At 37.4% G+C, this 14,496-nt stretch overlaps 1 protein-coding gene across 4 annotated transcripts in view; it reads left to right on the plus strand.

The window, feature by feature from the left end:
- CCDC170 (coiled-coil domain containing 170) overlaps positions 1-13,432 on the plus strand; it is a 42,335-nt gene extending 28,903 nt beyond the window's left edge. For all 4 annotated transcript variants that reach the window (XM_082049634.1, XM_082049637.1, XM_082049636.1 and 1 more), the window contains 5 exons: positions 2,182-2,382; positions 4,520-4,693; positions 5,908-6,150; positions 7,055-7,291; positions 12,270-13,432. In XM_082049634.1, the coding sequence (XP_081905760.1) occupies positions 2,182-2,382; positions 4,520-4,693; positions 5,908-6,150; positions 7,055-7,291; positions 12,270-12,470 (1,056 nt within the window). In that variant the 3' untranslated portion in view covers positions 12,471-13,432. The remainder of the gene's footprint in view (positions 1-2,181; positions 2,383-4,519; positions 4,694-5,907; positions 6,151-7,054; positions 7,292-12,269) is intronic.
- The last annotated feature ends 1,064 nt before the right edge of the window (positions 13,433-14,496 follow it).

A 14,496-nucleotide genomic window follows, 5' to 3' on the forward strand; every position in this document is an offset into this window, starting at 1 on the left:
ACAGTGAGTGCAATGCAGTAAAGCAAAATACAAGTTCATAAGTACCTTGATAAGAGATGTGGCAGCTTTAATGCTTTTCAGCCAGTAGAGACCTTAAGAAAAAACTTTACACTAGGTGCACACGTGTGTGTGTGTGTATGGGTACATACAAAGCAATGGAAATTCAAGATAACATCTTACCAAACCAGAACAATATATCTTATTGATTGTCAAGGTAATACCAAGATGAGAATATTTAGTTGTTTTGTTGTAAAAGGGGGGAAAAAAAATTGCCGCTGTGATGTGAAGGTCCTTGTAACGTTATCCTGCACACTGCTTATTTACACTCAATCCTAAATCCTCCACGTGCCCATCTATGTGACCTTCGGGTTGTTGAGGGAACTGACAGCATCACTGTAGCCTGGTTTCTGTTCTGGTGTGCCGTGGAGCTGGGCCTGGTGTTTGCACATGCCCTTTTCTTAGCACAAGAGAAAAAATAAAAGCTTAGCACAAGAGAAAAATAAAGTTCAGGAAGATTTTACTGAGGGTTATTTAATTGCAGCAGGGATGAAGCCTGCTGTCCCCAAGATAGGAGCTGCCTCTGAAAAGGAGTATTTGCAACATCTTGCAACACAAGGAATGAAAGGTCTTCATTTGAAATTATCTGGTGTCCACATTAAAATAAGAAGCAAGAGGTGGGTTTTTTGCAGTGTGGTGGATCAAGCTTCACAAGTGGTTGGCAGAGGCAATTGTGGAGGTCAGAGGTGCAGGACCAAAAATGCAGCGTTTTTAAGTCTCTGGACACGGGCATGGGTGGGTAATAAGGGTACAACTCTGTTTTAGGAAATCCTTAAGTTGTTGATTGTCCCTAAGGTTACTCCAGGATGTTCTGGATGATAAACTGACAGCTTGGTGGTTTTATGGCCTCACCTTCTGTGGTGTGATCCCTCACCTTCTCGTGTTCGTTTGAAGCTCGTGAAAGCCCCACGTGGCTCGGCAGTGCCCAGAGCCGCCCTGCAGCCTGGTCAAGGGCTCTGGGTTCTCCGCAGCAGCGCGTCTCTGTGGGCACCGCTTGCTGACAGTTTTTTTTCTTTTTTTCCTTGCTGGGTGATATGTGATGCAGAAAAGCATCAAATGTGTCTGTGGGTTCTTGCAGTTTTATTATTGTTTAGTGTTTTATTCCACTGTATTAGCAGCAGTAATTTCTTAGTGTTTTTTAGGCTGGTTGGGTGCAAACTATTGTTTGTATTTAATTGTGGTCTAAGTTGGAAATCTTTTTGTGATGTTAAAATTAATGGGAGTTTTGTGTGCTTATTGTGTGTTCATTATTTTAACAGGAGGCAAACAGATGCTTAAAATGAAGAGACTGGTTGGGGATGAGTGTCTGAACACTGACGTACAAATACAACATAATTAATTCTATAACCAAATAATTATATGACAGTAAGAAGAAAAGAGAGGGAAAGAGGGAAGCAAGCAACTTTTTGGGTAGAACTGTCTTTCAGTATTTGGCAGTAGTGCAATCAGTTAATTTCAAGCATTTAATTTATAAGTAGTTTACAACTTAAAATCCATTAACCACATGTAGGTGTTGCAAAGTTAACAGCATAGGGCTAGAATTGTTGTCAGAATTTAGTCTAGTTTCTTGTTATGAAATCTTACCATTTTAGTTTACAGATTTTTTTTTTTTTTTTTTTAAGCAAAATCTTTTAGTTAAACACCCTTTAACAGTTACAATTAGGAAGCACGTCTCTGAGACTTTGTTATCCATATCTACATTCTTACCTACATGCTGCATGTATTTCCTAAATCACTTATTTGTGTTTTTTTCCACTCATCTCCTTGTTAGACTAGTGGTAGTATTGGCTTATTTTAAAGAATGTTAGTTGACTGCCAGGTATTGCTGGTTTCCTAACATCTTTGGAAAATTTATGTCTAAAATACTTTGTATTAACTTTTTAATATATATTAGCCCCTTTTAGTTAGTTGACTCATCTTAAATACAGTTTCTGCCACTCACTTTTGGGGGTCTCACATGTCACAACTTCTGCCATTTTCTCCTGGTGGTTACAGCAGGTGTTTTTTTTTGTCTTTTAAAATACATGTATTTTAAAGATATTTTACCCTCTTTTTAATAATTTGAGGACGCATCTTTCATATCCACCTAACGTCATATGTCTTATTGGTTTGTTTGCTCCCTAGATGGTGTCTCAGCTTGAAACCCAAATAGCTAAATTGACTGAAGCTTTGGAAAATCAGACCAGATTGTACCAAGAAGCTCTGAAGAGGAGCAGAAAAGCAGAAAAATGTTCTGAGACTTTCCAGGATCAACTGAAACAATTGGAAGATGAATTACTGTCTGTAGATCTGATACAAGATGGTTTGAAGCTTGAGAAACAAAAAGTAGTTGCATGCATTATTTTCTTTCATGTAAAAGTCACTAAAGACAGAGATACAGCTAATCGTATTGCATTGATCAGCTGCAGTATTATTCACAGTACTGCAAATAATGAGAATTAGCAAAATCAGGCATCCTGTAGGGAGCAGTAATATCTTTGAGCAAAGATTTTACTTGGAAAAAGTAGCTAAGCTTTTGAGTTCAAAGCCCATTTAATGTAAAAAAAAATCCCCAACAAAGCAAACAAACACAAAGCAAAAAAAAAAAAAAACCACCAACCAAAAAAAAACCAAACCCAAACCAAACAAAAAAAGCAACCAACAAAACACCAAAACAAAACCGAAACAAAACGCCAAACCAACAGAAAAGCCCCAACAAATGGAAAGAAGTCTCTGTAGAATGAATCATAGAATCATAGAATGTCCTGAGTTGGAAGGGACCCACAAGGATCATTGAGTCCAACTCCCATCCCTGCATATGACAACCCCACAGTTCACACCATGTGTCTGAGGGTGTTGTCCAGTTTCTTCTTGAACACTGTCAGGCTTGGGGCCGTGACACCTCCCTGGGGAGCCTGTTCCAGTGCTCCACCACCCTCTCGGGGAAGAACCTTTTCCTAATGTCCAACCTGTAAATAGGTCCTTCCAGGATTCTCTGATCTCAAAGCTTTCTCTGATCTCTCCATCTTCCTCTAATATATCATGTGGTCTGCAGTCTCTCAAGATCTTGCAGTCCTTGATTCTTTTATATCCTTAGACCATCAAGGCTACCATGATTATTTTTTTAATTAGTTATATGAATGAACACACTGTTGGCCTATAAGACATCCATATACTAAGAGTTTGAAAAATGATCTAGTACCCAGAAAGCTAAACCAGCCATCCAATACAGCTAAGAATAGCGGAGTTGTAGCATGTTACCAGGCTAAGACCAATGGTTAGGAAATTGAATTTGCAAAGAATCAACAATTTAGTTATGTCTGTTTTGCATTAGTTTATGGCCCAATAACTTTTATGAAAGAGGCATCTACTGCATTGGGAGCAAACCAGAAAATGGAACTGTTCCTTCCCCTCTGCTTCCTCTGTGAAGAACACGTGGCCCTAGTTTAATTTCTCTATATATTTTGCTGAAATAAAGAGATTGTTGTTGTCTGTGGTGTTTTGTTGTTTTTATTTTTTTTCTCTCTTAATCAACAACTTCAGTGCTTGCTGCTGCTGTTTTTAACTTTTTGAGCTAGAAGCATCATGAAACAAAAAGATTCTTGCAGTGTTTTATCATCTTGGGCTCAAGCAACAGTTATTGAACTGTTTTGTTTGTTTCTTTTCCTTTTTTTTTTTCTTTGTTGTTTCTTTGCAAAGATTATGACCTACAACAGAAGTAAGAGAAAACAAAGGCAAACCTGGTTCTTAGTGAGAAGGAGAGCTTTGGATTTTGGAAGTGGCTAATTGCGACCAGGGAACTAATGCAATTTTTAAAGAGCTAGCAGGGCAGGACAAAAGAAGGAAAAAACAGATAAATAATATTTGGTATCTGTATGTGTTTGCATCAGTAAACCAGATGGAGATGCAATAAAAATAATCTTTAAAACAATTTGTAAACCAATAACTATTATCTCTAAACTGTTCCAAAGAAGGGTAAAATACTGACTGTTAACATTCCTGCAGGCTACATCAGATCTCACCCACAGCATTCCTGGTACCAATTTTGTTTGTTTCAGAGCTCACAGCAGTGGGCAATCACAGCTAACCACAACTAATTGCAAATTAGTTGGGACGTAGTTGTGGTTTCTCACTTCTCCCTGCCAATGTGTGGTCGTGTGAAGCAGCAGACACACGTACCTGGTGCTCTTCTTACTGCTGAGGAGCAAAAAAAATCTGGTCTTACTAAGAAGATAAATACTGTAGATCCAGGGATGTATGAGCAGAATAAATGTTGACTAAAAAGGGACAAATGAAGAATTTGCAATTGTGTCAGGACTGTGTACTGTAAACACACCCTTTCAGTACATTATTTTTTGTGAATGGTGGACTCAGCTATGCGTAGTTGGTTGTCAGTACAGGGGGAATTGCCTTTAAATTGTACTTCAGGACTTTTAATGAAGTTTTATTATTCTTTTACCCACTTTACCACATCTTATCTTAGTATCTGAAATTTCTGGAGCAACTTAATGAGAAGATGAAGCTGGATAACCTAGCAACAGAGGTTGGATTTGATATGAACCTGGATGCGATTCTAGCCCGGGTAGAGCAGTTGGTGAAACTGGAAGGTGATGCAGTGATTGAAAACAAAACTGTGGCCTGTAGCCTAAGAAGGAAGGTAGGCAAAAAAGACATATTGTTTGTTTCAAAGATAAACATTGTTTTCTATAGTGGCTTGCTAGAGGCAGCAGATTGGACCTTTGTATATGTACAAGGAATTTCAAAGATTTCCATTACATTAAAAAGTAGTAAACATTTGCAAACTGTGCAAACAGACTGCATGTTAAAACAACTCAAACCACCAGTCAGGTAAACATGTGATACTGCTTTTCAAAACTTCTTCAATAAATGTATAAGTTATGCATGTTTATATGTTTATATACATCTGCTTTTAAATACACATTTGTCATACTTCTGTAAACAAGTACTGCTGATATGTAAATCTAAATGGATCTGCTGGGAAGTGGGGCATCTTACACAAATTTCTCTAGAAACAAGTAGGATGCCAGTTGTACTTCACCAAGAATTTCAACATTTCCAAAAAGAACTGTGCTGCTTTAGGAACAAATCTGTTCAAATTTGGTCAGACACCCCTCCATCATCCTGTTATGACAGAGTGAAATCTTCTCATTTTACACTTACCAGTATGGTTTAGAGCCTAGAATTAGATCTGTTTAAGGTTTAAAACAATGTTGTATTTTTTTCTGGAAGCAACTGCCTCTCTAGCAAGGAGTATAGTATGTACGCTGGTACTCCTCAGATGTTCCAGAGTAAAGCCTGGCAACTCAGCCCAGGTAAACAGAAAAGAGGTGGTTCCCTGAGTTCCAAAATTAAAAAACTAAGCTGCTGGACCTTGTATTGGAGCAGTGGATGAAAGCTTTCTTAGTTCTATATGTTGATTTTCCTTCTTGCACTCTAGCCTTAATTAACTGATTAAAGATGGAAATGTCTTTTACTACCACCATTGAAAACACTGTCTCCTTAATGAGTCTCTCTTACCTCTTGCATTCGACTGGTGTCTTGTACTTCAGACAATCTCTGATGTTATGAATGATGCGCAACTATTTATGTTCCAGTAAGGTGCAGTCTTTGTGTAAATTCATCCTAATAGGTAGTGCACAAATTCAGGGATGGAGAAGCACAACAAATTGATAATATAAAATGTACTAAGTTAGTGTATATATGTTTATGCTGCTTTACAGAGTTTTCAAGAGAGGAGTAGGACTTCAAGTTAAACTTAGAACATGGCGATTAAGTTTGAAAACCAATCTGTGTAGTACCATTGTCTTTCACATATGTTTTATTCAAATATCCTTGTGTTTGGAAAACTAGTTGAAGACTCAGAAAGAAAAACTTGAAAGCAAAGAGCTACACGTGAACCTTCTGCGGCAGAAAATAACCCAGCTGGAAGAAGAGAAGCAAGTAAGGACCGCCTTAGCTGTGGAGAGGGACGAGGCCAATCTCACTGTCAGAAAGTTACATAAGATGATAGAGAGGTTACAGAAGCAGCTTGATCTGGCAAAGGAAACAAATACTGATCTCAAAGCCAAGCTGTCTGAAACCAATGAACTTAAGGTGAGTTAAAAGGTTTTATTTGTGCCTCTATCCATTTTCCTATTCCAGGTGGATACAGCTGGAGTTCATTTACAGTAAATGTGTTCACGGAGAATGGCTGAAATCCATCTAGGTGGGGAAAGCAAGTATAATATTACAGTGTTTGGGTATTTTGCAATTTGTCTTATTTGCAATTTATAGTATCTGTAAAGCTTAATGTAAATTTTTAAGCTAGTGTAAGAAAAATACAGTACATGTATCCCTTTCTTTACTGTTAATATGGTTGTAATTTTATATTTTCTCATATGTTGCTCACAGAAGACCTATTTTAATAGGTATGGGGGGGAAAAAGTGGGGTTTTTTTTCAGTGCAAAACAGGCAAGACACTAAATTTTGATTGTTCCCGTGCTTTATTACATTGCAGCAGTAATAAATTCCCTGCTTTAAATCAAGTGAATTCAAATAGTTTGCAGTCATTGATAGCTTGCCAGCACTGGAAGAAAGGAAGATGGATTTTATGTGGGTTTGTGTCTTGTGGCTGATAGAGGGTAATAGATAAGTAGGTGCATATTCCAACAGAATGGTTTTTACCAGGAAAACATTTGGCAATACTTTTTCATACCATTTTTCCAGGGACTAGCAAAGAGTGAACTATCACTGAGGTTTTTCGTCTGTCCAGTTACATTTTGTCACAAAGCCTATAGAGAATTTGTGGTCTTTGAAACAAAAATATTTTTGTTAATTGAGTTTAAATTGGCCAGACTCCTTTAATAACTTTTAAGTTCACATGTACATGTGATTTCATCAAGAACCCTTAAGAAACCACATTGAAGTGCTTATTCTTGATTACTCCTGATATTTTTATTATTTGTTCAAGTTAGATGAAAAAGCGTGACATATTTAACATTACTTTATGTTATTGCAGATCAAAACTTTGGAGCAGAGCAGAACAATAGAAGAACTCAGTAAGTCTCAAGGCAAATTGGAAAGAATGAAAGAAAAAACTGAGAAACAACTTACCTCTGTCAAATCAGAACTTCTTTTAAAGGAGCGTAAAGCTACTGAAGATAAAGAAAAAAACAAAAATATGTTAGAAGCAGTTACTAGCGAGATAAAGGTGCTTAAAACAACCCTTGCAGAATTAGCAAAAAGAGAGAGACAGGTAAGTGTATAGGTATTTGACAAGTGCTAGCTATCACTTAGAATATAAGAACGTAGTATAGATGGAACACGTGTCCAGCTGTGCTGAAAACTTTTGTGAACATTATTAAACAAGGAAATTTTAGCTCACACTTGTGATTCTGAGAGGCAAAGCTTTTCTTCAAGTTATATATGCAAGAGCATGCAAGCTAAATACAGGCATTATTTTCTTTGTTCATCGCAAAATATTATATCACCTTTTGGAGAAGTAGAAAAATGCTTTAAAATCCTAGTATCTTTTTTTTAGCACTGTTTTGTTTTATAATGAATGTTAGAAATTTGGCAGGAATATTTAATTTCTTCATATGTCTCATGAAGAAACAAAGCATCCTGCACACAGAAAAAGGTGTGATTAATATTCAGGAAATTATTCCATGGAGTCATATATTAGGTACTTACTAAAACCACATAGATGTTGAATTTTTACTGTCTGAACCCAAGACATTTCAAGCCACTTAAATACTGTTGCAGTATTCTTTGGCCAAATTTGAAGAACATTGGAAAAGTGTGCTACAAAGTGCAGAATGCTCAAGCATAGGATAATACTAGTTCTCATGCTTTCTGCGACAGTGAAAGAAAAATGTCAACTTATAATTCACCAGCATCTGCAATCATCTGCATCACAGGAACATTTCAAATACATTTTGAGAATATGAGAATTGCCAGCAATATTCAAAGCATACTCTCCTGTATCTTAACAGTTACTTAACTAAAATCTGTACTTAAAAAAAGGTTACAGTTGCTAAATTGGAGAGTTTGTTCTAAACTCTGTCTCTCACAATTAACATGTGAGTTTTTTCCTGACTTCTCCTAAACCATTATGCAAGAATTCCTTCCTTATCCCCAACTCTGCTTGGACTTGCTCGTTCTTCCTTCTCAGGGAAGCTAAACAAGACCAGATTTCTCTCACTCTCTGTATAAAGGTAGTGAATACAGATGTTAAATACTTCTCTCAGCATGTATGTATATATTTAATCTGAATATAAGCACAGCTGTGTCATCTGTGTGTGTACGCATGTTAAGAAAACTACTAGAAACTGAAATTGCTTTTACCTGATGGAGTTGTTGATATGGACAGGTTGACCGCTTGTACTGGCATTTGTGTGATTTTTTCAGGTATTCTCTGCTTTCTGTGGATATCACTATGTGTAATGTTAAATAACGTTGTAATATTGTGGGGATATTTTCCATGCTGTAAAAATTAAGATTATGCAGAATTGAACCACTGCCAACTGGTTAAGACATTGATTTGTCTTGTGATCGTAAGAAAGTCAGAACAAAGCCAAGTGAAGTCAGAAATTAAGATTGGATCAAAATAATTTTAAATTAACTCATAATTGGGATGTAACACAGTGTTTCTGGTTGTTCTTTGCTCTTTAGACTAATAATTCCTATTAAGTTTAAGAAGGAAAATTTATCTTTGGCATTTCTGTGTTTGTTTTTTTGTGTGGGTTTTTTTTTTGGGGGGGGACGTTTTGAGAATGCCCAGAATCAAAGCATCTGAGTTGGTGCAAGTGAAACCCTGTCAGCAGGGTGCAATAACACTGCTAGTCTGCTTTAGGATTGACAATTGGCTCTGGTGGCTGCAGCAAATAACAGCAAAGTGTGCATGTTCTTGGAGAGACATATAAAACCATTTAAAAAAATGGTGTTCAAAGCATTATTAAATCATACTGCAGAATGAACACCACAGAGATGTGAAGCTACACATGAAGAGTCAAAGAAGTATAGATTAGAATGGATATGTAGTGGGAAATTAGTGGGTTATACTGACATTTTACGAGAGTAAGTTTACAGAAATCCTTACTGGATTTCCGCTGTCTATGGGGTAAACTGAAAACCTTCCTGGCTTCATCTATCATTATTGCATATTTCTAAATATGACCACTGCAGTCAACTACAGATTAAAAATGGATTATATTTTATTTTTATATCAACTTAACTCAAGTCCTTATTTGCAGTAGTACTTGGAGTAAGAAGTAAAGAAGTAAGAAGTAAGAATTTAAGTTTTTGATGGTTTTGTTATAAGGATTTTTTGTTAGTTTCCCCGCCCCCATCTTTTTTTTTTCCTATTGGAATAAAAGCCTTCTATTTTCCTATAGGTACAGCATGAAAATAAACTGTAGTGTCTGTTGTTTTGCTTCTGCTCCCCCTTCCTAATATCTTGGGTTAATGCTTTAAATTGCATTCCCTTCCTCCCTTTTACTTCAGGTAATTTTACTCACTGGATATAAGGTGTGAAGAAAATTTATTACAAGTGCCTACTGTTGTAGCAAATCTTTGGTTTTGAGTCTTCAGTGATGTTTATGTTTTATTATTTCTCTCTTGTACTTCAAATTGTGACTACCTTAGAAATATTAACTGCTACTGAAGAAAGCCTTAAACAGAGAGTTATGTGGTACATTAGCTTCTTGTATTTCAGCAAAGCCATTGTGTTCTTAATACCTCTGTTTTTAAAGCTGAAATACATCTTTCATCTATTTTTTTTTTCTAGGTCTTATATGTTTTAGTTAAAGATTTTTAAAGTCGTTCATGATGTATCCACCAGCACTGTATCCACCTTAGAGTATAAACATGCATCTTGCTCCACATGAGACAGGCAATAGCGTTCTAAAGAGAGTCCAGTGTGTATCGTCTGTTGCTTTTGTTGGGAGGTTTTAAAATTCAGATTGATGTCCTGTGGTGGGGCATTTTTGTATCCAAGATGGTTCTCTTTGACAGTTTTTGTTGTCAGCCCTTTTTCTGCACTTTCACTGACCTGCAGCTTTGTCTGCACTGTACTTTATATGCCACAATAGAATAGTCAGAAAAGTTGTTTCCTAAGTGTTATTCCATTAAAGTGGAAAAAAATTCCTCAGTTTAGAATTCACATAAATGAATGGCCTAAAGGATTTCTTTAAGGGCTCTGTGTGCTTTCCAGTTTAAGTTATTCGCTGATGGAAGTTATTGAATTCTTAATATATTTATTATCCGTTCAGTATAGCTATGGCCTGCTTTTCCCTTCAGAAATAAAGAGTGAGATGATTGTGTATACATTTTAATTTGTATGTATTCCCTCTGGCAAAATCATGCCAGATCAGTAATCTGGGTCAGTGCATCTAATTTAATTCGATTGCATTTGATACATGGTTGTAGTGCAATTGAGTTTGCTGACAGTTGCTGTAATTGAGTTGGAACAGCTTGCAATAGCAAAGGTATGAGAGCAAGAAATTTGGTGCTAAGGACAGAACCTAATGTGCTCCCAGGGGATCAGGTGGGTTTGCTGCATAGATGTCTTTCAGGGGTTTAATTCAGCCAAAGACTGATCTTTGCAGAGGGCTGCCTTGATCTTTTAACATGAAGTCTGTATGGGAACAAATTCCAGCTCTGCTGCCTGCTCGTTCTGTCTCTGATCCAGATGTTTAAAAAAATCTTCAGCTTCTGCTAAATTCTACTTGTCTAGCACGCTACCAGAGCCCCACATCAGTGACCTCCTCACTTGGTGCTGAAGAGAATACATGGGAACTTGGAGGTTTTTGGTGTTACATTGTTCCAATGTTTCATCCAACACACTGCCCTGCCTTCATAAGACAGATAGCTGGGACTGAATTCTCAAATCCTTCTGCCCTATGCTGTCTTGCTTTCCTTATTTGTTTTTCTGGACTGATGGCAGCTCTTTAGGGTTTGTGCTGGGATGAAAAAAACCTGTCTTTGGCATAGTCTTGGAACTGAGACCTTGTTTTCAGGGTTTTTGAAGCTTGCCTCACAGATGTTACAACTACTTAAGAGTTCTGCACAGTATTCTTGGGGTTGCACACATATTTCTGGGGTGCTTTTATCTCTATTTCAGGAGTGCACTTATCTCCTCCTTACCATTAACTGTCAGCATGATTGGTGGAGTGAGGGTGCTGCCACACCAGAGCACGAGTCTGGCTTCTTGATGGTTTTGGTGTTTCTTTGACATTTTGAGTCTCTGTCATGCATGGAATGGGGATCTTGTTGTTCAAATAAATAGCAAGACAAGCATATTTCCTCAAATAAGAACATTTTATTCTTTTAATTGTATGCTGATGATTAGGAGCATTAAGGCATTAGTCATCTGGGCTGTGTAATGTGTTGTCCATTGAAGAGGCATTGAACTTTGATTTATAATGATCCATATTGTGAGTTAAGAAGAATAAATCGGCATTCATGTTCATCTGATCTCAAGATTTTAATCTAGTTGCTGGTAGGGTCACTAGTGATGACAGTTTCTTGTGGATGTCTGTTCATTTGGAGCTGCAGAGAGAAAGCTGGTTTCTCTAATTACTTTGCCAGATACCCTTATTATGATGTGTTTTCAGCAACTGCTCACAGAAGAAAAATGAGCATTTCCCAGACTGCATCTTGAATTTTGGCTGCATCCTAGTTCCCAGTCCAAGACAGATGAACAGATGTGCTGAACCTCCACCTGTTTTCTAGCTTCCTCCTTTCTGCTGTGGTTGCCACAAGAAAGTGCAGGGTGGAGGCGGGTGGTGACAGGCAGTGGTCAGGAGGTTGAGGTCAGCACCAGCACCTTGCCCTGTGTGGTGTGCCCACCAGAGTTTCCAGTTGTTTGTGTAGACTGTAGTCATGTAGGTCAAGTACAACTCTTCTTCCTCTCTTTTCCTCAGTTTTCACTATTGAGTCAGCAGGGAAGACATGCTTTTGAAGGATACTAAAGAATATTGCAACTGTGGTTTCTGTTCCAAGATCCTTAGCACTTCAGCTGTTTACTTGTTTTCTTGTTTGAGTTACACCCCAAAAGGTTGTTTCCATCCTTTGCAGCTCTCTGTATTGAGGAACAGCATAAATCTCTGTATTTTGTGCTGCTAATACAAATACTTGTGTTTGTCTGTATGCATATTTGTATATGTTTCTCCAGGAATCTCCTTTGCTTGGTATTTGATTTATTAGTAATTCCTTTTTGCTTGCTCCTGCAGCTGGCAGACTTCCGAGAGGTGGTCTCGCAGATGCTTGGCCTTGACATTGCCAGCCTGGCTCTTCCCGACTATGAAATCATCACACGTCTCGAAGGGCTGATTCACTCCCATCACCACCACTACTTCCCCTGCATCTTTCTCCAAGACGTGGCAAGGGCACCAGGAGAACACTTGCAAAGAAACATGCGGCTTCTTCACTAAAATGTGCTTTTTGCAAGGAGACAGAACAAGGCAAAATATTGTCTTCTGCTTCCCTACCTGCTAGACATATATAGAAAATAGATATTTAGTTCTGTTCCCTATTTTATAGATACCAACATGGGCTGATTTTTAGTGTTTCAGTAGGAAGACTAAGCTGAATGGAGAGAGTAAAGCCAGCAGCCTAGAGACGGCAAACAGAAAACCCCACGGCAGTGTAATACTTCAGTTATGAAAATGATAGATAATATGTGAACAATGTATAGCCCTCCAGTCTCATCGCAGAGGCATTGAAGGTATGAACCACCTGAGGTCAATTCACAGTTTTGGGAAGTATTTGCTAATGAATGTCAGCTTTGGTGACATTCCTTATGCTTTACCTCCGGGTGGGGTGACAAGGATGAAATAAAGTGAGGGCTGTCCTGCTGCTGTTCCTCTTGCAAAATGGGACGGCCCTCTGCATTTTTATGCATAAGGACTTTATTTTCAAGACAGCTAGAAGTTAGACAGAGGACTATCAAAATTTTGGAACGAGGGATTTTTTTCTTCTATTGTTTTCTGGAGTCTGCTCTTGTGCCAAAACAAAAAGTGATGCTTTTTCAGCAAAGGCTCTTTCACAGGCTCCAGTCATGTGCCTGCGCAGGTGTATTTGGTAAAATCGCATGTTGCCCTTGGTCACAACGCCTTGACAATTTTTCTTCTAGCTGCTGTATTCCTTGGGCAATGAATCTGTAGGCCAAATAAGTGGCAGTTCTTCTGAGTTAATAAAAAGTTATTTTAAAATGCTTATCTACTACAAAAAATAGTTGAATTACTAAAGTCTTTATTTTCAGAAAAGCAATGATGAAGTGCCCAGAATCACCTTGTAATCATAAAATCTGCTTGTCTATCCACTTTTCTGAGTGTTGTTAAACTTCATGATTTTTTTAAAGAATTTTGAACAATAAATCTGTTTTAATGGCACACTTAAACATGATTCTGTGTTTTTAGCTGTCTCTTCCCCATTATATGTTTTATATGGATGTGAGAACAACAAAGATGGCTTATTCATGTCTGACCATTGTGGACTTTCTACAGTATCTCAGGAAATGATAAACGCTAAACTAAAACTGAATGCAATATTTTGAGAAAAATGAGAATTTTTCAAGTAAGTCTGGTAATTCTGGTGTCTGGCTAGGGACTCAAAGCATTATAGGTTGCTTTTATTTTACTTGCTTCTGAAGAATTGTTTCTCAGTGAGTTGTTAGCAAAAAACCACCCAAACTTTCACAAGATCAGTTATTTGAGGAGACATGGTAAACCATATATTCTATGCTCCTGCAGCTACCTGAACTAAGATATATTTCCTGTCTTGTTTCATAATGTAACATTGTTTTTGAGGTAAAGTTTAATAAATGGACTAAAAGGAGAAGTTACTATTAAATTATATAGACTTAAACTTTGGAAAGAATCACAGTTTCAAAGTAAAATAAAAGACTGAAATATAAATATTTTATAGGCATGATATATTGGTTGGGAGTTTTCTAATTCTTTGTGAGGGAATACGACTAGTTTCAGCTTGTGTTTTCTGATTCTATAGACACTTGTCCTTGGGTTATTACTAAACAACAAAACCTGTTTTCTTCATCCACATTAATACATATTATACAAAGCATATTTTACCATATTTTGCAAGATAAATACACTGCATTACAAAATTAGTCCGCTCAGCCCACATAATACATTCGTAACTTTAACAAATTATCTCTGAGCGTGCCAGTCATAATGTATTTAAGAATATTTGGCCATATTTTATGGTTGTGACATGATTTCCTAATGTCTGCCAGGAGACGTAAAATCTCCTGCCATGTTCAGCAGTCCTGTGTCTTGCTGCCCTGTGACCAGCTGTGGCACCAGTCGTGAAGTTCCAGCCCCACAGAAGCCACCAATAAAGTTCTCCAAATTGCTTGAAGGGAGGCAAGTTTTCACATTAAGTTGGTAGCAAAACTTAATTACTGTCTTGCATGTTAAGCGAAGAGAAAGTACAAAA

This window comes from Streptopelia decaocto, assembly GCF_964273445.1.
Source record: "Streptopelia decaocto genome assembly, chromosome: 3".
In the NCBI taxonomy this organism is placed as follows: Eukaryota; Metazoa; Chordata; class Aves; order Columbiformes; family Columbidae; genus Streptopelia; species Streptopelia decaocto.